At 48.0% G+C, this 20,590-nt stretch overlaps 7 protein-coding genes across 7 annotated transcripts; 4 read left to right on the forward strand and 3 right to left on the reverse strand.

Annotated features, from left to right (window-relative positions):
• Positions 1 to 4,499: 4,499 nt before the first annotated feature.
• On the forward strand, positions 4,500 to 6,405 carry PEX2_078840 (uncharacterized protein; the record flags this gene model as incomplete). Its single annotated transcript, XM_016745154.1, has 4 exons — positions 4,500 to 4,839; positions 4,904 to 5,242; positions 5,301 to 6,272; positions 6,332 to 6,405. The coding sequence occupies 4 exons, from the start codon at positions 4,500 to 4,502 to the stop codon at positions 6,403 to 6,405; spliced, it is 1,725 nt and encodes a 574-aa protein (XP_016598072.1).
• A 1,832-nt stretch (positions 6,406 to 8,237) lies between these two features.
• Positions 8,238 to 8,921, reverse strand: PEX2_078850 (uncharacterized protein; the record flags this gene model as incomplete). The annotated part of the gene is made up of 3 exons (XM_016745155.1): positions 8,238 to 8,475; positions 8,575 to 8,598; positions 8,647 to 8,921. The coding sequence occupies 3 exons, from the start codon at positions 8,919 to 8,921 to the stop codon at positions 8,238 to 8,240; spliced, it is 537 nt and encodes a 178-aa protein (XP_016598073.1).
• A 1,048-nt stretch (positions 8,922 to 9,969) lies between these two features.
• PEX2_078860 (uncharacterized protein) lies at positions 9,970 to 10,439 on the forward strand (the record flags this gene model as incomplete). Its single annotated transcript, XM_016745156.1, has 2 exons — positions 9,970 to 10,020; positions 10,107 to 10,439. The coding sequence occupies 2 exons, from the start codon at positions 9,970 to 9,972 to the stop codon at positions 10,437 to 10,439; spliced, it is 384 nt and encodes a 127-aa protein (XP_016598074.1).
• A 464-nt stretch (positions 10,440 to 10,903) lies between these two features.
• Positions 10,904 to 13,765, reverse strand: PEX2_078870 (dynamin-related GTPase MGM1; the record flags this gene model as incomplete). Its single annotated transcript, XM_016745157.1, has 3 exons — positions 10,904 to 11,334; positions 11,385 to 13,406; positions 13,468 to 13,765. The coding sequence occupies 3 exons, from the start codon at positions 13,763 to 13,765 to the stop codon at positions 10,904 to 10,906; spliced, it is 2,751 nt and encodes a 916-aa protein (XP_016598075.1).
• Positions 13,766 to 14,228: 463 nt separating this feature from the next.
• PEX2_078880 (glutamine amidotransferase subunit DUG3) lies at positions 14,229 to 15,540 on the forward strand (the record flags this gene model as incomplete). Its single annotated transcript, XM_016745158.1, has 4 exons — positions 14,229 to 14,243; positions 14,294 to 14,389; positions 14,463 to 15,195; positions 15,251 to 15,540. The coding sequence occupies 4 exons, from the start codon at positions 14,229 to 14,231 to the stop codon at positions 15,538 to 15,540; spliced, it is 1,134 nt and encodes a 377-aa protein (XP_016598076.1).
• Positions 15,541 to 15,992: 452 nt separating this feature from the next.
• PEX2_078890 (esterase/lipase family protein) lies at positions 15,993 to 17,497 on the forward strand (the record flags this gene model as incomplete). Its single annotated transcript, XM_016745159.1, has 3 exons — positions 15,993 to 16,034; positions 16,152 to 16,300; positions 16,372 to 17,497. 3 exons carry the CDS (start codon positions 15,993 to 15,995, stop codon positions 17,495 to 17,497), a joined length of 1,317 nt encoding a protein of 438 aa, XP_016598077.1.
• Positions 17,498 to 18,793: 1,296 nt separating this feature from the next.
• Positions 18,794 to 19,901, reverse strand: PEX2_078900 (chitin synthase export chaperone; the record flags this gene model as incomplete). The annotated part of the gene is made up of 3 exons (XM_016745160.1): positions 18,794 to 18,979; positions 19,039 to 19,601; positions 19,664 to 19,901. The coding sequence occupies 3 exons, from the start codon at positions 19,899 to 19,901 to the stop codon at positions 18,794 to 18,796; spliced, it is 987 nt and encodes a 328-aa protein (XP_016598078.1).
• Between the last annotated feature and the right edge of the window lie 689 nt (positions 19,902 to 20,590).

Raw genomic sequence — 20,590 nt, forward strand, 5'->3', positions numbered from 1 at the left:
ATGTAGACTGCAACATATGTTGTATATAGTGTAGTCGGATTCTAGAATCCATACAATGTACTCGGGACACACGGCCAATATAAATTGTGGGGGAGCATAGGATCTATTACGTAGCCTTTGTCTCGGGGGTTTTGAACGTCCAAGATTAGTTTTTTTGAGGCTTAATAATACCAGGTACGGAGTACTCCGTACATGGAGGGGGCATCGGTCTCGAGAGTCTAGAGCTCCGATAATAAATAATAAAATATGCGTAGTGGTCACGACTCGACGATCCTAGACCGCGCTGCACTCCCGGTATCCGGTGCCAACAGGGAATAAATTATTCTGCCTTAGAAACATTTTACTTGGCTTTGTTGCTGTGAATGGTGGAGCAGTCAACGCGTACAAAAAAATTCGACTACACCATTTCTTACTACGGAGTATACCACAAAGTGTACACAAGATCACATATTCCGTCTACATCCGGGGGCCACTTCTTGTTTTCACCTTTTTTTTAAGGATTATTTGACTTTAACCAAAATAAATAGCAGAAGTGTTTCAACTCGGTGAGCCGTCCTATGGGAAATGGCTCCTCTTCCCCGGTCTAAGACGTGTTGCAATGCCAGGTACAGTCCCGAGGCGAGCTGGCCATGTTCTTAATCTCCAGCCAGTAGCACTTTACTCTCTTGTATGTTGTAGATGTGAAATGGAAATATCCAATAATACTGATGCCAGGATGAAATTCAAAAGATTAAAAAAAAAAGAAGGATATGCGGCAAAAGAAACCTTGGGAAACTTCAGAATGTCACTTTTTGATTTTATGTGGATCAGCGGACTACCCTCGCCTGCACAGCACCGTGGGTGAACAGCACATATGTCACAGTCATCGACATCTTACAGATCGAATCATCGTTCGAATATCCTTTGCAGATTCACATTCCGAGGTAAACGACGAGAATTAGCCGTGAAGATCCAAAGACCTAGACCCAATCACATTTGAATTCCCTCCTTCATGATCATTCATTGCGTTTCCAAATGTATACCAGTCGCAACTAGATCTTTGACCTCCCGGAGTTGGTGGCTGACGACGCCTTTGTCCTTTCAAGGTCCTCGAGGCAGATGCCATTATTGAGACATGGTCATGGCCATACCCAGGGAACACAGACCAGTGGCGGGTTTGTGCTTTTAGCGTAACCGCCCTCTCACCCTTCGTATTCTTTTCAACTCTTCTCTTCAGTAATCACGGGTTGGGGCACAAATCCGATCAAACCTTCAAGGTTTCTTTGTTGGCCGTCGAGGGTTTATTCAGTCGTGTTATTTCTGAAACCGACCAGGGTTTTGTTGGTTCGATCATTCCTTGGACTTTAGCGGGGTTGTTGGCTGCTGGTGACAGGCGACTCACAGCTTTGCTTGGGGGTTATTTTCGTTTGCCTAGATCGGAGTCGACTGATCTGGCTGGGGTGCACACCATTGTATACCGTCGATTGATTCCTCGATTTTAAGTTTTCAACCACAAGACACCAACGACTAACTAATACAAGCCGACTATTCTCATGCAAGTTGCATATCGGTCTGGCCTTGCTTCGAAAATGCGAGTCTGATGAACGCCGGCCTAGCCGATGCATTCGTCCTTGAATATGCGTGTCTCTCCATTGACAGCACGTGGAGACCGATTTCTTCGAGGCGCCTTAACTAAGACACGCAATTCTGGCCTGGGACTTATGTTCTAGATTATTGTTTGACTCACAACGCCACAACACAAATTGGGTCTTCCAGTTGACTCAAGAAGAATCAAGCAAGAGACTAATTAGGGCTTCATGGGTGAGAATTTTCGGCTAGTTTGGCTATGCGGTTGATATGACCATTATTGGCTCGGAAAGCCTGGCGAAGTAAGCCTGCCTTGTCGCTTTTGATAACTCAAGCAATCCTCTTGTCAGACATTGCAGGTCACTGGTCTGTGGAATGGAATAATTGACCATCCCCGTTGACATCAATTCTGATCTCAATTGACATCCTAATCTGATGTCTTGTTACTTCGAGCCAATGACGGCTCCCTGTCGATAGACTCAAGTCAACAATATTTCCCTGTCGAACAAATGCATCCAATGCATCTAATACGTCCACTGAATCAACCAAATAATTTGACAGACAAGGTGAAATCCCAATGGAATACCACCGGGTTTTACATCCAGATGTTACTCAGAGATACAGACACGAAGCCACAGAAGCACCTCCAATATCATAATTCGGCCTCGCCATAGCCATAATGGAACCACACATTTCCCGGATCCGAAATATCCCATGAACCGACTGGCCACATTCTCATCTCGCAGTGCGGCTATATGTATATTTCCCCCGTAACACAGGCAAACGGGCCCCATGAAGACCCGAAGCATAAGCGATGTCGAATCCGACCAGACAGGGCCGATGGAAGAAAAAGGAAGTACAACTCAAGACATTCCATATTACACCAATCCAAGCTGCATCCTGCATACCCATGCCTTCAACACTCTCTAATGCAGATATGATACCTTGTCCGACACGGAGACTCCGATATAACCAACTAACCCAGGTGCAATCCAGATGGACGCGTAGACAAGCAAAGGCAGGGCAATGAATGAGCAGAAGGGCGATATTATGCTCGTACCCGCATATAATCACACTTGTACACTCATCAAGCAGGGTTTCAGCCTACTCAATAGACAAGACTCACCAGTTACAGGCTCCCAGCACTGCTTACTTGCATACTCTGTGAGCGGATAGGCATTCACTAGCGCCGTCGTGTTCGAAATCCGTCCAGGCTGTCTCTCGTAGATACGTGTGGAATCTGTCGTATCTAGGCTCTACTGTTGCTGCCAGGGCCTCTAGCGTAGTTCTTGGGGTTGGGTATGTTCTGCTCCCGGTTTGGGATCGAGGGCCGTGGACTGTCCATCTTTGCCGCCTATCAGAGAGCTTGGGATCCCCGTTGAATTATATATTGTGCTATCCATATCATATCATACCCAGTCAGACTTTGGTCATTATGATTGTTGGCTTTGTGTTCGTGCTGACATCAGATCTCACGGATCACAAAGCTAGCATTGCTCTTGATGTTCGAGTGTCTGTTATATCTAAACATGATGTCTCGGTTGACATCCTGCCTTACACATAGTACATGTTTCGCCGACGCTCTGGAGATCTGAGGTCATATGGCAGCCTTTGGTTTGCCTCGAAATGTAGGGACGGCCCTCGTTTGTCTCTATATGATGTGAGCAGAAACAAAGCATATTGATTGCTGGAAACATTGGATTGACCAATGAAACGGGAGCTCACGTGTAAATGTATTAACTTCTCATATTGGCTTGCACTATGAAAAGGACATTTGATGTTGATATCACCTTATACCTTCCTTGGTCTCACTTATACTTATATCTGAAGCGTCGAGACTGCTAGCTACTCCTCTAGCAGATTTCCTTTCTGTGATGCGTCATATCGAAGCTGGTATCAAATCTCCACAAGAAACAAGGATCAGCGGGTCATAGACGGCGAGCAAATGTCGGTCACAGAGTAAAAGTCATAATTGACACGAGAAAGACCGGGAGTCCTGCCCATTGAGCACATCACGAGTACAATTAATCTCCAACAGGCGATGACAGGCCGATTTTTGCCGACGTTTGCTATGTGTAGTCAGGCCCGTCGGGATTTCTAAGGTTAGATGGAAGAAACCGGACAATGAAAGTGGAGCTTCGAACTTCCCCGGATTTTGCCAGTAGATAGCTCTAACGGGTAACGTCAGAGATGTACCAGATATGTCTGGGAGTGCCTATATAGAGCGCAAAATTATGCGGAATAGATATGCGGGTAATACCGGTTTCGGGTCGGAGAATGTCGTAGGGGTTGGGGATTGGGGGCGGGGAGGAAAGGGGGAATATTGGCACAGAGTAGCGATGGGGGGTGTTCTATGTCAGATATTTGAACTCCAATTCAAAGATGATTGAATGTGAAAGATATTGCATAGTTTTACCCCAAAACATTGACCGATAGACCGAGTTTGAAGTTCCCCGGTTAATTTTCTCCTCACCGGTAGATTGCTTGTCCCCTCAGTTCTCCAATTTTATTTTCCCTTTTTTTCCTTTTTTTTTCCTGTTTTTTTTTAGCTTGTGATATTGAGCAAATTACTCCGTAGACGGTTATTATATAGCCTCGCTAAGAAATAATTACCATTTTCACTATGATATTATGTTATGAGCTCAGAATGTTGTATACTTGCAAATAGTATTTTGAATACACACATGTAAGAAAATTGGCAGAAAAAGAGGACAATGTAGACAGTACTTGGATTTACTGCAATTAGCACGCAATCAGCCAAGTACTAGATACACGGCTACCCCCTTTGGTCCGGGTACACCGATTCGCCCAAAGCAGCAACGTAATGATGGAGCTTATCAAATCCTTTTTTTTCCTTCATAAATTTATTGAGTCACCCTTGATAATTCATCCCATTTGCATTCCCTTAGCTACCTTTGGTGCGCCCTTTCACAATGGCTGGCAGCACGCTAGCAATTCGCAAGATGGCTCCGTCCATCATGCAGCTGTCGTCGATGACGCGTAGATCGATGTCGACCTCGCAGGCCCTTCGCGCAAAGCCGATGCGGTCTTCCCAGTCTGTGTCGCGTATCGCTCGTCGCGGCTACGCTGATGCTGCTCCTTCGCCCGCTCCGAAGCCTAAGAAGCGCTTCAGAGCTCTGCGTTGGGCCTGGCGGTTGACCTGGCTCTCTGCCATCGGTCTGACCGGTACTGTCGCATACAGCATCTTCGATCTCCGTCAACCCCCGGACCAGGCCCCGCCTGACCCATCAAAGAAGACTCTGGTTATCCTCGGTATGTGTCGCAATGGTTGATCCCTTACGGCCGAAGTGTCGCTAACGCGACCATGTTCGTTCAGGAACTGGCTGGGGCTCCGTTTCCCTCCTCAAGAAGCTTGACACCGAGAACTACAACGTTATCGTCGTCTCCCCCCGTAACTACTTCCTTTTCACTCCCTTGCTGCCCTCATGTACCACCGGTTTGATCGAGCACCGCTCGATCATGGAGCCTATCCGAAATATCCTGCGCCACAAGAAGGCTAGCGTCCAGTTCTACGAAGCCGAGGCCACCAAGATTGACTACGAGAAGCGGGTTGTGTATATCAGTGATGATTCCGAAATCAAGGGTGATATCTCGCACACCGAGGTTCCCTTTGACATGCTTGTGATCGGTGTTGGTGCCGAGAACGCGACTTTTGGTGAGATACTCTCTCGCATCTGAAACTATGCATTTTGGACTAATTTTGTGACGTATAGGTATTCCCGGTGTTCGTGAGAACTCCTGCTTCCTGAAGGAAGTCGGTGACGCCCAGAACATCCGTAAGCGTATTATGGACTGTATCGAGACCGCCTGTTTCAAGGATCAGACCGAGGATGAGGTCAAGCGTCTGCTGCACATGGTTGTGGTGGGTGGTGGCCCCACTGGTGTCGAATTCGCCGGTGAACTGAAGGACTTCTTCAACGATGACTTGAAGAAATGGATTCCTGAAATCAAGGACAATTTCCACGTTACTCTCGTCGAGGCTCTGCCCAACGTTCTGCCCATGTTCTCCAAGCAACTGATTGAATACACCGAATCGACCTTCAAGGAGGAGGAGATCTCCATCCGCACCAAGACCATGGTCAAGAAGGTTACCGACAAGTACATTCAGGCCGAGGTGACCAAGCCCGATGGATCCAAGGAGCTGGAGACTATCCCCTACGGTCTTCTTGTCTGGGCCACCGGTAACGCCATCCGCGGCGTCGTCCGCGACCTCATGTCCCAGATCCCCGCTCAGGCCGAGTCCCGCCGCGGTCTCGCTGTCAATGAATACCTCGTCGTGAACGGTACCGAGAACGTCTGGGCCGTCGGCGACTGCGCCATTGCCAACTACGCCCCGACCGCCCAGGTTGCTGGCCAGGAGGGTGCCTTCTTGGGCCGCCTCTTCAACACCATGGCCAAGACCGAGGCTCTCGAGCAGGAGCTAGAGACCCTCTCAGAGCGTCAGGCCCAGGCCAAGGGCGACGAGGAGCGTAACCAGATTTTCGATGAGATCCGTGAGCGCCAGAAGCAGCTCCGCCGCAACAAGCAGATCGGTCCCTTCCAGTACTCGCACCAGGGCTCCTTGGCCTACATCGGCAAGGAGCGTGCCGTGGCCGATATCAGCTGGCTGAGCGGCAACATCGCCAGCGGTGGTACTATGACCTACCTGTTCTGGCGCAGCGCCTACCTGAGCATGTGCTTCAGCAGTAAGTTCCAAGTTCTATCCCCTACATTGATTGAGATTCATCATTAACATATAATCCAGCTCGCAACCGTGTCCTTGTCTGCGTTGACTGGGTCAAGGCTCGTCTCTTCGGTCGTGATGTCTCCCGGGAGTAAACATCTCCACCCGGCCTCGATGATCTTCTGTAATATTGCCAGCTGCACTACATTTTCCTTTTGGTTATTAAATGCCTTTCCTGACACATTGACTGTGTAAATGGATGTGTCCCGCTATGCCCCCCTTATGCCACCCCCACTATCCTTGTCTTTATTTCTTTTTGCACCTGTGACCGTGATAGACATATCCATTTTCCGTCTTTTTCTCATGACACACTGTTGGTGCGGCGATTGGTTCCTCCAAGAGACAAAAGCATTAATTCGCGTCTTCTTTGTTTCGCTTTCGGCTTCTTTTAAGACTGTACTGTACGCAACAGGAATTTATAGACTGGGTTTGGGATTGTTGTATTGAATTTGCCATTTCAATCTGTGAATCATCTTTCTTCTTTGGGCAGTGTGATCATCACACTGCGTGCCTCTTGCTCTCTAAATGATATTCCTTACTTTATTTTGTGGCTGAATATCACAGATCTGAGTCAGAGTCATGGAAAGCAGCGTATTCATGTCCGTCCGGTGGTCTCACGCTCTGCACGCGCACATCCCAGCTTTGTGCCGCCCTATCTTTTCTCGTTCTATAAACCACATCATGATCCACATCTCCCATCGACGATTGAAGTCCTCGTACCAAGTCCCACGTCCAAGTGTCCTCACTGAATTGAGGCCAAAGACGATCTTCAAGATACGGCGAATTCCACGTATCAAGCACGACATCCGTCTGTGGATTGGCTGACTGACATCATCGCCTCGACGTAGTAGGATCCCCGGTTCATCTGGATATCCGGATGACACCTGATAGAGTACCTTTTCGGGCTAGAATGGCTCCAATACACCCTCCAATCAGAGAACGCTGCAGCCTCATCCGAGGAGTTGACAACCAGGTCGTAAATCATGTTCATACGAAGCCCACCGTACCCTTCCAGTGAGATTTCCCACCGGCGCAAAGGCATCTGGTAGGGCGAGGTCTTTTGGCGCTCTACCCAACCTAACGACATTGCCGGGGGCTGTTGGGCTAGCATTTGGCGCCAACTTACGCTTGGATGGAGCCATGCGGTGTGTTTGTCTAGAAATTTTTGCATGTCCCCAGCCCCAGATGCAAAATTGCGGGATGATTGATAAACTCCGGAAAACCAATATGGAAACTTTACTGCTAGTAAGGGGGTTTGTCGCGGTATGGTTGTCTTTGGGAGGGTAAGTTGTATAGGCTAGAAGAACACGGCTTGCTGGAGTATTTGAGAGTCTCAGATACAACGAGACCAGCGTCGACAGACTCGTTGGGCGAGTAGGAGTATCTGTTCGTCATTTACCGATATCAGAATGATCTCTGAGTTCTTCGGGAAAGTTGTCTAGCCCCATTTCCGGGCACCAAGTGCGTGTAGTGTCTTGGAGGAAAGACAATAAGTTAGGTCAATTAGTGATTTCTAACTCAGCAGGGTAATCTCGTGTAGGTGAAACAATCTAACTCCATAGAACTGTATGTGGAGCTATCTCTGGGGGAACTATTGTTCCTTTGGAGGGCGTTGTAGATAGTGAAGAGAAAAAGAGGTGATATAGTACTATGAGAGCTCGATAATTAAACTCTACTAAGAGTATCAAGAGCATTCCAGAGTCATTCGAACTATTACATTTGTTTCGCTCTACTATGAGAGTTTCATAGGGCTATATAAATACATATTTATATAACTTATATATATATATATATATATCCGTAGTTATACACAGAAAAGACACCTAAAAGACTAGCTAGAAATACATCACAAGGCCGCGAATGCGGCCAACTATTCTTGTGTATATATAATACAAGGGTGCTTTTCAAACCTTACAGATTTACATCTTCATTGCTGTTCACCTTTTCCTTTTGCCGAATGAGATGGCTTTTGAGGAATCTCGGGTTTCCAGCCTTTAGCCCTTTTCGCCGCAGGTTCAGCGATGTTGTCCGCTGGAGAAGGCCGTTTAGCACCGGTCGGCAAATTGATATTCAATCCAGATGCTCTCTCAAGAATTGGTAATGCAGTGTTCGGAGTACTGTCTGAGATGAAGTTATCTACATTTCCGCCCCAGGTGGTTATCACACTTTGACAATTAGCGCAAGGTATAGTCAATGTACTCAATGCCTGTTGGTGGTCGTATGTATCTTCAGGTAGTCTAGTAAGCATCACTGCAAGACCATACACCTCCTCACTAGGGGCACGGTTCCTAGTTCGTTAGCATGAAACGTATAGGATCTCAAAGGTATGGACTCACTGTAGAATGATCACAAGAGGATAGGTTTCTGCGCAGTTTCCAAAAGGAATAGGACGGCCTCCTCGACCCATTAAAGTTGTAGACTCAAATGTTATCCCTGCCGTGTCAATTCTCTCATCGCGAAGGACATCGAAACGGGCTCGCTGCAGAATTTTGACCCAGCGACTGCCCTGCCCCTCTGGATTTCGATAACCCCCGAGCGATGCTCCCAGGTGAAAGCGGCTCTGCTTGTCATTTTCCTCTGCCCAGACGCACGAATACACCCATGGGGCCATCGGAGCTATCTTGCGAGACCAATTGGCGTACATCATGGTTAGAGGTAAGTAGAAATTGTCGTGTGTGGCACCTAGGGGTGCTGGCCCAGTAAGAGAAAAGAACCTACCTAGAAGATCAAAGGGGCTCCAATATGGAATACCTCCATATTTCATTATATCTAGCAAGAAGTATGATTCCTCCTCGCTAGCTGCTGCTGGGTTAATCATCCTCGAAACCGCTTGGGGGCAGGAGGCTTCAGACTGATATCTGCTCCCGTTTTCGCTGCAAGAATCCGATTAGTTGACAGAAACACAAGGTTTAGTTAGAGGACATCCAGCTCACATAAGATCGAGAATATCGGTGCGCAATCTTTTCAATTCTGATACGGCCCTCGTCTCCACCCCATAAGTAGAAGGGTTGTCTATAATTTCGATCATGAAAATTTTAATCTGCGCATAGTTAGTCTTGGTTATCTTCGAGGATATGAAACATTCTATAGTTGTAGGAGCTTACTCGTATTAGGCTCCAATTATATGCATTTTTCAAGTTCACTCGGCCATTGCAAGCCGGCAAATATGCCTCGGCGGAAGGGGTCATCGGGGCTGTTGACATTGTGATTGTTATATTGTCCTAGGTAGCCTTGCCTTGTGGGCAAGTAACTGTTTAAATGATCATCCACATTGGAGATTCGTTCCTTTGTCGAGGACATGCTATTAGTTGTCATGAAAGACCTGTCAATTGTGCACCAAAATAACGTAGATCACCAAAGACCAAAATCTTCGAATATCTTGGAAACGTGAAGATACAAGGCATATAATTATAGAACTCCCTAACTACCGTAAATATAAATAGTCAAACAATGGCAGCGGCACTATGAAAGAAAAGAATAAACAAAGCACAAATCATTCCATGTCACTTTCCATGTCATTTAATAAACTTGTATGATTTCTTTGTTTCAGAAGTATCATGAGCCTTTCTTATATGGCCCAAAATATCTCCATCTACGGTTGTGCTTCCGCCATAAGAAGTCTGCCTAGGTATATTCTCCATTCTCGGCAGTCTAGGGAAATGGCTTCAAAAAAATCAAAACTACCCAACCCCAAAAGAGTCAATTATCCGGTGAGCTGACCCGAATATATTGATATGAACGAAGCTAACCTAATAGGAAGCCTACTCGCCGGTCCAGGAGACTTGCTGGTCTACAGCCTCAGACTATATTCCTCGACAAAGCCGAGCCTCCACCAGGTAGTCCACGTTGGCGGGTAGAGCCTTTGAATCTCACGAAACCGACGCGGGTAAGTAATATATATTGTTCCATTTCGATCAAAATTCTGGCTGATGACCAACAGTGGGCCCCAACTGACCCTCTTGGATTCTCGAGTGATCCAGCGCTACTTAACTACGATGAATGGAAGGGAGAATACGGTGCTCAGAAGGTCATGACTGATACTTATGGCCTCACCAATTGCGTGCCGGTGTTTATGTCTCAAGATTGGACTGACACCTTCTTTGAATCAAATGGCAGATACTATCTTTAGTGTCGCTATGGTAACACCATGGTGCGCATCCTTCATGATCTGGAGGAGATCAAGCAAATAATCAACGATTGGGGACCAGGAGCACTGTCCATGGAATACATGGGGCCTGTGTAAGTTGGCCCTTTGATAGGAAGCCTCACACGTTCATTATGTTGGCCTTGACTTGCTGGCCAAACTCCGGGGTACCTAGGGTTTCTATAGATCAAGGACGGAGAAAGGATAATTAGAGGAATAGATTATCGAGTTTGTGATGAACGACCTAGAGCTATGTACATTGACTTCTAAACATTTAGAGATACATGCTATCTCAGGAGGGGGGTGTAAGAGGAGAAGCTGGCTAAACAGGATAAAGAGGGTGATCAGAACACCAGCAGAGGTATCAAAACTCCAGACTGAGAAGAGAAAACGAGTGCATCGCGCAGGCAGTAAGGGGGAAGAGTCAGAAAGCCTAAACATCGTATCTTCTAGAAAAGGTTCCAACGGCTCCGCGTTTCTTTTCCAGGAGGCGCACGCTCTGATTTCCGGGTGCGGCCGTCAAGCTGTCGAATGCCTTCGATCTTCTGCAGAGCAAGCTCCAGCAGCTCCTTCTTGCGGATGACGTCCAAATGACGGCGGATGCGGGGATCTTCGCGGGCAAACATTTCGACCTCGGCGTCTGAAAGGTGTCGTCCAAGTCTTGAATCAAGCTCACGTGGGAAATTATAGTAGAACTCAGATAAGAGCTCGACGTTGAGGAATAGGACGGCGGTGGAGGTGAGTTTATCGGCGACAACATCCAAGAAGACCTCTGGACAGTAGTACTTGTTCTTTTGCGTTGCGCATTGCTTGGACCGGACGGCGAGAAGTCTCATCTTGATAAGATCCGCTCGGTCCCGAAGGAAGAGGCCTTCTCGTCCTAGATAATATGTCAGTGTATGTCACTAGAAGAAAGAACGAAATACCAACCTCTCTCCAACAAGGCGGCACTGAAGCCACCCGCGCCGCCCTCGCCATTGCCCTCTAGTACTACTTCGCCCTTTCGCACTCTGTCGATAAACGAGACAACGTCTTTGAGTTTTCGCTTTCCAACACTGTCTTCCACATGCTTCATGGCGGACTCGCACGACCTAAGCTCTTCCTTTAGAACTTTGCCCACGTTGTCTCTGCCTTTAGCCCATTCAGGATCTTCGATCTCGATCTCAAACTTATATGGCTTGATGCAATTTTCGACTTGATCGCTGGTGCTGAAGAACTTGTCATTCAGGATACTGGTGCATGCATCGGTGATCTGTTTGCGGGCACCAGGGTGGGAGGCGAACGTAGATGAGGCTAGGAGCGAGTCCACATGGTTGTTGAGAGAATTGGCGACAACCGTCGTAGCCAACCGACCAATTCCAAGCTTCGTTAATGACGAGGTAGAAGCATCAAGCTTCCGGTGCCAATATAGCGACTCAGCATCGGCCTTGGGAAGATCCTTGAGGGGATCTAATTCCAGCGGTGGAGGATCTAAGTCCTCGACTGGCTTGTTCCAATAGCGCTGCGCCAGAATGTCCATGACCCGCTGGTCCAATTCTGCTTTGAGCATCTCCCGAACCTGCGGCCGCCCAAAGCTTTCCGCGAATGCCTTGAAGGAGTGCTTGAATGCATCGAGACTCTCAGCCAAGTGGGACTCCGCGCTCAAAGGTCGGTCATTATATTGAACCTTGAACTCATAGGTTGCCTCTTCAAGCTCCTGGCTGATAGCATCTCTGGTCCCAGACAGGCTAGATGACATGGTCTGCTCAAGAACTTGCATCAGCGTTTTCCGCAGCGTCGAAACACCAACTGAGACGTCAGAGTGGGGACCGAATTCATTTTGATGCGCAGTGAAGTAGGCATGTTCGTTCTTGAGAATGGCGCTGGTAATATTTCCCGAGCCTCTAGAAAAGAGAGCTGTTGTCTGAGGAATACGGGTAACAACACCCACATAACCTAGCCGAAGAGGGTATTTTTTATCGGAAAGGACGTCGTGGCCACGTTCGGGGCTGACAAGGTCCATCTTTGTAATCACACCGATAGTCCGTTCACCCCGCGGGTCTACTCGGCGACTGGCTCGAAGTGCTGTCGAGTTTGCCAAGTCAACATCGGCGGCCGAGATCGCTAAAATGACATTTGGTGGCTGAATATATTTATCGCAAAGATCAGCAATCTTTTGTTTGAGCTCCGGGGGCTGATCCCGGCCCGCAACCTGGATATATCCTGGCAGGTCGATCAAAGATAGATCCGGAACGTTGGGAGAATATATCGTAAGCTGAATGGGATCGTCTGTGACACAATCCTTCTCAGGAACGGCAAGGTTCAGATCTGTGAGAGTGCGCTGAACCTGAGAAAAATCTGTGATCTTCCCGAGACCTAGCGCCGGGAATTCACCGTATTCTGCCTGAGCGTTGGGGGTGTTGACTAATGTAAGCTCGATTGGGCGCCGAGTGACCATGTTCGAGCCCTTGGGCAAGAACTCATGGCCGACGATAGCCTCAAGAACTGAGCTTTTGCCCGACGACTGGGATCCAATCACAACGATCGACGGAAGACTGAGTGTGCCGGACTGGCCGATGGTCTGAAGAATATTTCGGATTTCGATCATTTTGCGTGTGAGCAGCATCATTTGATCATCTTCCGCAGCATCTCTACCCGGCCGTAAATCTTCCTCTCCGGATTTATTGTATCCAAACGCCGTAGTAGTAGCGGCAGCGGCAGCAGCAGTACCAGCCCGGGATTGTTTCGGCTTCTTGCCTCCACCAGATGAATCGCCCTTTCCAGACTCAGACTCCTCGTCGGGACGTATGATCTTCTGCAGCCAATCGGGTATGTCAATATCTTCCGTTGTCTTATTCCACCCGCGTTGTGTCTGATCCGCCATGTCCTGTAGTCCCTGGAACAAGGTCGAAGCTGTGTTCCCCGCAGTCTCCGAGGCTTGTCTGAAGACATCCATCGCATAGTTACCGGCCTCTGTGAGATTAAATCAGCTTGAGATTCCACTTGTAGCGAGCTTCATCCACGAGAGACATACGAGTTGCTTGGTATTGGAAATAAGCTAGACCCGCGATTGTTGCACCGCCGAACATGGCCGGAACCCTGACAAGCTTCAGTGCCAGCTTCGGAAGCATTCGAGCAAATGAGATTGATCGAACAGCAGGGACGTTGTGGATGGCATTTGCGCCCACTGGCCATGCGCGTCCTCTGAGAGCAGCGCCACCATCTGCGCGTAGCAGGCCGCCGGTCCTTGAGCCTGCATTATGGATATGGCGAGCTAGGTGACCGTTCCGCAATAGCGGTCCTAGTCGATGGGAGAGTATCCTCCCACTCATTATTGTTGTGATAGCATTCAATAGACAATGGAAATAAGAGTGATGACCTTGTAGATTACGGATCACTGCACATGTGACATCAACCACAACTAACAGTCCCCGTGACTTGCGCAAGTAGCCGCGTAGCCTCCCGTAATAGCACAGTCACGTGAAACATGACGTGCTGTGCAAGGGAAGTGACTATTCTTTTGTGTTGATTTCGTTTAAAACAATCTTCTCTCCTTGTGATCCGTCACATAATTACAGCTCGAATATACTATTGTTGGGCTGTAAGATCGCGGTTGACATTTGGGCATCTCACCGGTTCCCAACAGTCGGTGACTCTTCATCCGCCCCGACCCCCATATATCCTTTGACCGCTTTGTTCGAACTACAAGTTTGGTGTACATCTTGAAGTTGTTAGTAAAGTCGAAGGTGGGATTTGATACAGCATCATTCCAATTACATTTGATCCAGACCAAACATGTGTCGATTCCTGGTAAGGTTCATCCCTCCAAGCATTGGGTTCAAAGCTAATGTCTCGATCAGATATACAAAGGGCGAAATGAGATCCGTCTCAGTAAGCTGATAACTGAGCCAAGTCATTCAATTCTCACTCAATCATATGACTCGCGTCTGAGACTGGTGAGTAATCCCATCTCGCTGGGTCAGACCCACGTGGCTATCATATCGCAACCCACTGACATGTAAAATCAAGGATAATCGCCGTCCTGTCAACGGTGACGGCTTTGGCGTGGGCTTCTACACAGATCCCAAACTTGGACCAGAACCTTGCATCTTTACTTCAACACTGCCTGCCTGGAATTGTGAAAATCTAGAGCGACTCGCTGCAAAGACATGCTCAGACCTGATTTTTGCGCATGTGCGCGCAACAACTGAGGGCGCTCTTGCCGAGAACAATTGCCACCCATTTCAGCACCAGTCCCTGATGTGGATGCACAATGGAGGTATCGGCGGGTGGAACTACATCAAGCGTACGCTGGGAAGCTCACTCGCCGACAAGTGGTACCTAGGTGTGAAAGGTGGCACCGACAGTGAGTGGGCATTCGCCCTGTTCCTTGACTTGCTAGAAAAAGAAGGGGTTGATCCAAGCTCTGACCCCGGTCCTGAGGGATTCGGACAGGCTCTTCTACGTCGTGTTTTGATGAAGACCATTGCTAGAATCAATGAAATGGTCAAGGAAATTCCAGAGAGATATAATGTCACCGGAGTTGAGACTCGGAGTTTGTTGAACTTTGCTGTGACAGATGGCCATACTGTTGTTTGCACTCGGTACATCAGCAGCAAAACAGATGAGCCTGCTAGCTTGTATTTCTCTTCTGGTACTAAGTGGAAGGAAGGTGAAACGAAAGGACACTTCAAGATGGAGCGACACGATAAAGGTGCCGACATTGTCCTCGTGGCTAGTGAGCCCATCACCTTTGAACGACGTGAGAACCTTTCCCCCTCTCCATACCTATGGAAATATGCTAATTTTATACACAGACAATTGGGTGTCAGTCCCAACTAACTCAGTTGTCACCATTCACAAGCAGACTGTTATGCTTCACCCAATTCTTGATGAATTCTACGGCGAGAATCTCAATCACGACCGCTCTTCCTGCTTTGCTGTATCCAAGGGACTTGTTAGCACCGCTCCGGGGACAACTATCCCACCACCGAATACAAAGGAACCTTGCGCCTCTTCAGCAACTAGCAATGCCATTGGAAAACCAAACAGTGGTATAGAAAGCTTGCGGTCTGGTCATGTCACCGCATGTGCCGTGTCACACTAAATTCGACATCGAGCCGGTCATTCTTGGGGTCAAATCTAAGGTTCAGCCACGAACTTGAAAGCCTTGTCTTAATATGGCGTTGGGAATGAGATATGCCGGATATCTGTCAAATTGGAGTTTATGAGTTGGAATGGAAGCGTTTGGGTCCGTGTGGTCTTTCGGGATTTATAGTTTGCAGCATACAAAAATCCAATGAATACAAATTTAGCCTGTATAGGAAATACTCAAATACTCTTCAGCTACATAAAATCCACAAAAATGTTCATAGAATCGGAATCCTCGAATGGTTTCAAACATTTGTGTACTGTATTAGCAGTCACGTGGTTATATATCATGACGTAATTCCATCAACAGCCCGGAGGAGAGTCTGGTCTTAGCTTCCTCTTATTCTCCGCTTGGTCAAATCACTCCCTATGTTTATCTTATGAACATGAATTTCTGAGAATTTCAAAATGCGGAAGACCCTGCTACTCGTCTTTATTCACGGCTTTAAGGTATGCTAAATGCCTGTTTGCTGAAGACGTGGACCCCCGCAAAAGATTACAGATTTCAGCTCAAGGATATTTGTTTTTAGCCTCGAACCTACATTGATTGACTAACTCCAATTCAAGGGCGGCGATGATACTTTTGGCACGTTCCCTGAGCATTTGCGTGTCCTCGCGAGCAGAGCACTTCCTGCGGTTGAGGTCGCCACCGCTGTCTACCCTAAGTATGAGACTAAAGGTGATTTGAAAGAATGCGTGGCGAGATTGCGAAATTGGTAAGAATTGGCCCATTCTCTCATGCAAACAGACATAATCTTTGCTGACTGATGGCACTTCTTCTTTGCAGGTTACAAGATACCGTGATTGATCTTGAAGTCGCCAACCATACCGCATCGCCCACTGTCGATCCCTCGGTCCATGTCGTTCTCATCGGTCACTCAATGGGAGGAATAGTAGGAGCAGAGGCTCTCCTTCTATTGGCGGCGGAACAACCGATCCCTCGAAATCCGACTTCAAATACACAACCCGGGTTTACAGATGGCACCGAATCTATCGTGGAGCCGGGTACTTTCATGTTCCCTCATATACAAGGAGTGCTTGCATTTGATACCCCATTTTTGGGAATAGCACCAGGAGTCGTCTCATATGGTGCAGAAGGACACTACCGCAATGCTGCAACCGCCTACAACGCCTTCTCCGAAGTTGCAGGATTATTCGGTTACGGCGGGAAGGGCAATGTATCAAACCAGGGCACCACCCATGCGCCCCTGCAAGAGCCACCCAAAGTGTTGCCTTCCACACCCGATGCCGCTGCAACACCTTCCTGGCAACGATGGGGTAAGTATGCTATGTTCGCTGGCGCAGCTGGTGCTGTTGCCGCCGGCGGTGCAGCCATGTATACGCAGCGCCAGAAGCTCACTGATGGGCTTGGATGGGTATCATCACACCTTGAGTTTGTCGGTTGTCTCGCGCGCACGGAGGAACTGCACCAGCGTCTCGTGCAATTGTCGAATGTTAAAGAGGAACGTGGAATCGGGTGTGTGAACTTCTACACATGTCTCGGAAAAGGTGCGACGAGTCTGGTAGAAAACACATCAGCAAACAAAACGTCCTTTAGTCAAAAAATTATCAGGTCGAGGAACAGGACGTTCTGTGCATTGCCAGCAGAGGTGGAACGAGGGGAGGAATCTCAAAGTCCTGGACTTATGTGGACCAGGGCAGTCAACGACCAGGCTACTGACGAAACCAACGCACATGTTACTATGTTTTTGTCCAAAGAGAATCCTGCATTTTTCGAAATGCTTACTGAAGCGTGCGCGGCCTTGGTCAAGTCGATAGACAAGGGCTGGTATGATTCGTCCACCGATCTGGCCAAGAAAGATGATATCAAGCAACCACGTGGAACACGAGACACAAAAACAAAACCAGACGGGGACTTTATGGATGGTGATGACGTTGTTGTCGTTGACTGAATCATAACCCCCGATGCGAACATGCAGTTCCACAATTCCTCCTTGTTTTCATTGCCGCTTTAGAACGTTTTACAAGAACTCTACCCATGGGACCCCTCCCCTGATCGGCAGACCACTTATTAGACTTCGGTCGTGTGCACTACACCATAGAGCACAGCGAATAGTATACACAAAAATCCTGATTACTACGGTATCAATATTTACTCTCCGCAGGCAAGAAAATTCCAAAGGGTCTTGATCGTCCCGCAACGTCCAGAACGAGGCGTCGCCGCCGTATTCGCTCCACTTTGCCTTTCTCAGCAGTGGTGCCCGAGGTTGCCCCAGTGGGCTTTTTCTTCATTGTGGAACATGGCAGTGCCGATGTCTAGCACTTGTTTCACTCAATCAACGATCGTCTGCCTATTGATCACACCCTTGAACTGGTGTGACGCGGCCCTGAGATGTTCGGGATTTGATTCAGCCGTTTTGCACTGCCGCCAAATGCCACGGAAGGATGCATTATAATGCATAGTAACACTTATAGGTTTTCTTGCGTTTCTTTTACATTATGGGTGCAGTTTCTTGTTGCGTAGTCTATCTCTGAGGGTCTAGCGGATCGACGAACGGTTTGCAGAGGGATGATGGACGCCAACTTCTCCCCAGAGGAAGTTAGCGCTGGGTCGGAACGGAGCAGGCGAAGTCCGAGACATACAACAGAGAGAACCTCTTATGTGTGGTCGAAATATTAACAATGCAAATTGAGTTCAAAATGGAATCCTTTCGAATCTTGTATAATGCATAAAAACCTTCGTGATAAATGTCACCACTCATGTAGCCTCTCTATAAAATACGCCAAACCTTGACCGGGAGGGTTCGGAAGAGCAAAAAGCGAAAATATCTCCCAGGTATTGTATTCCTATGTATGGATAATTGATGATCCATGTAATTATCACAAGAATAGTTGGCCGCTTATGCGGCCTTGACATATCCTTTTGGGAAGTACGGAGTAGTCTTTTTAGATATACTCCGTACTTTTTTAAAGGTATTTTGCTCTCCCCTCTCAACTTCTCTGGGCAGATGGCAGGAAAAAGCCGGAAAAGGTTTAAAATGTGCAGACAGCTTTTCAATATATAACCTTTGATATGATGATGCAACTTATATCCATGCCCTCGAGGATGCTTTGGCGCCCCAGTATGGTGAAAGCATTTGAATATCTACGGAAAAAGAGATAAATGAGATATCATGAAGTCAATAGCCACATATACAGCGCTGGAATTAAATAAAATATAAGCAAGAAAAATAAAGAGATAAGACGGGTCAATAATTATGATGACCATAAGTGGAAGAGCGATGGTGGTACAGGCTGCCTGCATACTCGGAGTTATTGTCAGGGTAGACAGTAGTTCGGCGCTCTTCCTCAGATAGGTGTTCCTTAACCTCCCAAGTGTTTGGCTTGACACCGACGGAGAATTCCAGATCCTCCTTGGTGATCGAATCCCAAAACTAAAGAAAGTTAGCAAGATCAACGCCATAGGCTTGAAACATGAACTTGCCTTGTATACCATCATGACAGCGAGGAGATTGCAGAATGTAGCGAAGAAAAGGCCGTCCAAGTAATGCTGCACGTTGTTGCAGATAACATCGCTGAATTGATACAAGAGAACCTGGCCAATGATGAAGACGATCACACCAAAGGAGATATGGCCCAGCGGCCAGCGGTCATCCAATGTGTTCGCAACTAGAAGCAATTGCATGGCCAAGTACACAGCGATAGAGATGGCGTTCAGAAGGTACAGCACCACGAACAGGCCCGTGGTATTCTGGGGACCCATCGAACCCCACGACTTGAAAGTCGCAAGCGATATCACAAACGAAAGAGCGAACATCGCTGCGGAGGGGACTCGTACCAACCACACTGAGAGGGCTGTGCCATCTTCGTACAATTGGAAGCCGACGAACCCGTTGACGAGAAGACAGGTGCATAGTGCGGATATCAAGCCGTTCTGAACAGCCACGAAGTACGGGAACGGGTCACTCCCTGGGGGAACGACACCTGCATCAATGAGAAGAGAGAAAAGGGTCAGAGCTAGGTAGATATAAAAGAAGGTGATGATCTCTTTACGGCCTATTGGTAGTGAAAAAGTTAGCTAGTTTGCGCCGAGTGTGTAAATAGGGAGTCAGACGAACCGACGGCAGTAAACTTGGACCGAACGTGCAAGATCATGATCACTGTCATGCTAAGCGCCATGATATGCATGAAGGACGCGGCACCCTCGAAGATGATGGTATTCGCAACCTCAATATTCCGCGCATAGCAGTTGGATATGATGCCCGTTGACCCGGAGATCGTCGACGCCGGGCCCACCAAGGAGCACAAAGGCACAGGCACCTTCTCGCATATCGTGTCAAATTGACCGAACCCCATGATGTCTGGTCACTAGGATATTGAGAAGTGTGACAACAAACAGTTGGAGTTCCAGTCGCGGTGGCGGGTCGCAAATGTCGAGAGTGGACGGCTGGTCTCCACAACGACGGAGTAGGATGGTGGAGGAGATGACGGTATGTATTTCGATCCCCGATGACAGCGTGGCTCTTTCTGCACCCCGGCTACACTGTTTCAATTGGCTGATAGCCCTTGATAGCGAATATCGAAGGTCGGATCACTCCTGTGTGAGTCGTTGATGCGAGGGGGAAGTGTCTCAGTTTTCGTTTTCAAGATCACGGGATTGGAATCGCCTTTGTAGGTTTAGCGTTGTTGCTAGGTACCTCCCGAGGTCCAGCCCTGGCTGGGGATGGGCCCGCTATTAGTCATTCGGATATCGATCGGAAACGCTAGATCAAAAAGGGAATGGCTCAAAAGATCTCATGTGACTCGGGTCCGAACTCGGTCCAAGCCGAACTATCAGAACACGCTACGTCAATGGTACGGAGTACATTAAGGGGTCAAGGCACAATAACATACCATTCAGCCTGTTCAACCCCAATTTAGAAATATTACTCGACACCATTGAGGCTATACCGGATGCTGCGGCAAGCTATTATGTCTACTTTTTCGGTCTCCACAACCAGATGGAGTTGCGATAAAGACTAGGGTAACGCCCCATATGGTGCCGT

The sequence above is a fragment of the Penicillium expansum genome (assembly GCF_000769745.1).
Source record: "Penicillium expansum strain MD-8 chromosome Unknown contig268, whole genome shotgun sequence".
In the NCBI taxonomy this organism is placed as follows: Eukaryota; Fungi; Ascomycota; class Eurotiomycetes; order Eurotiales; family Aspergillaceae; genus Penicillium; species Penicillium expansum.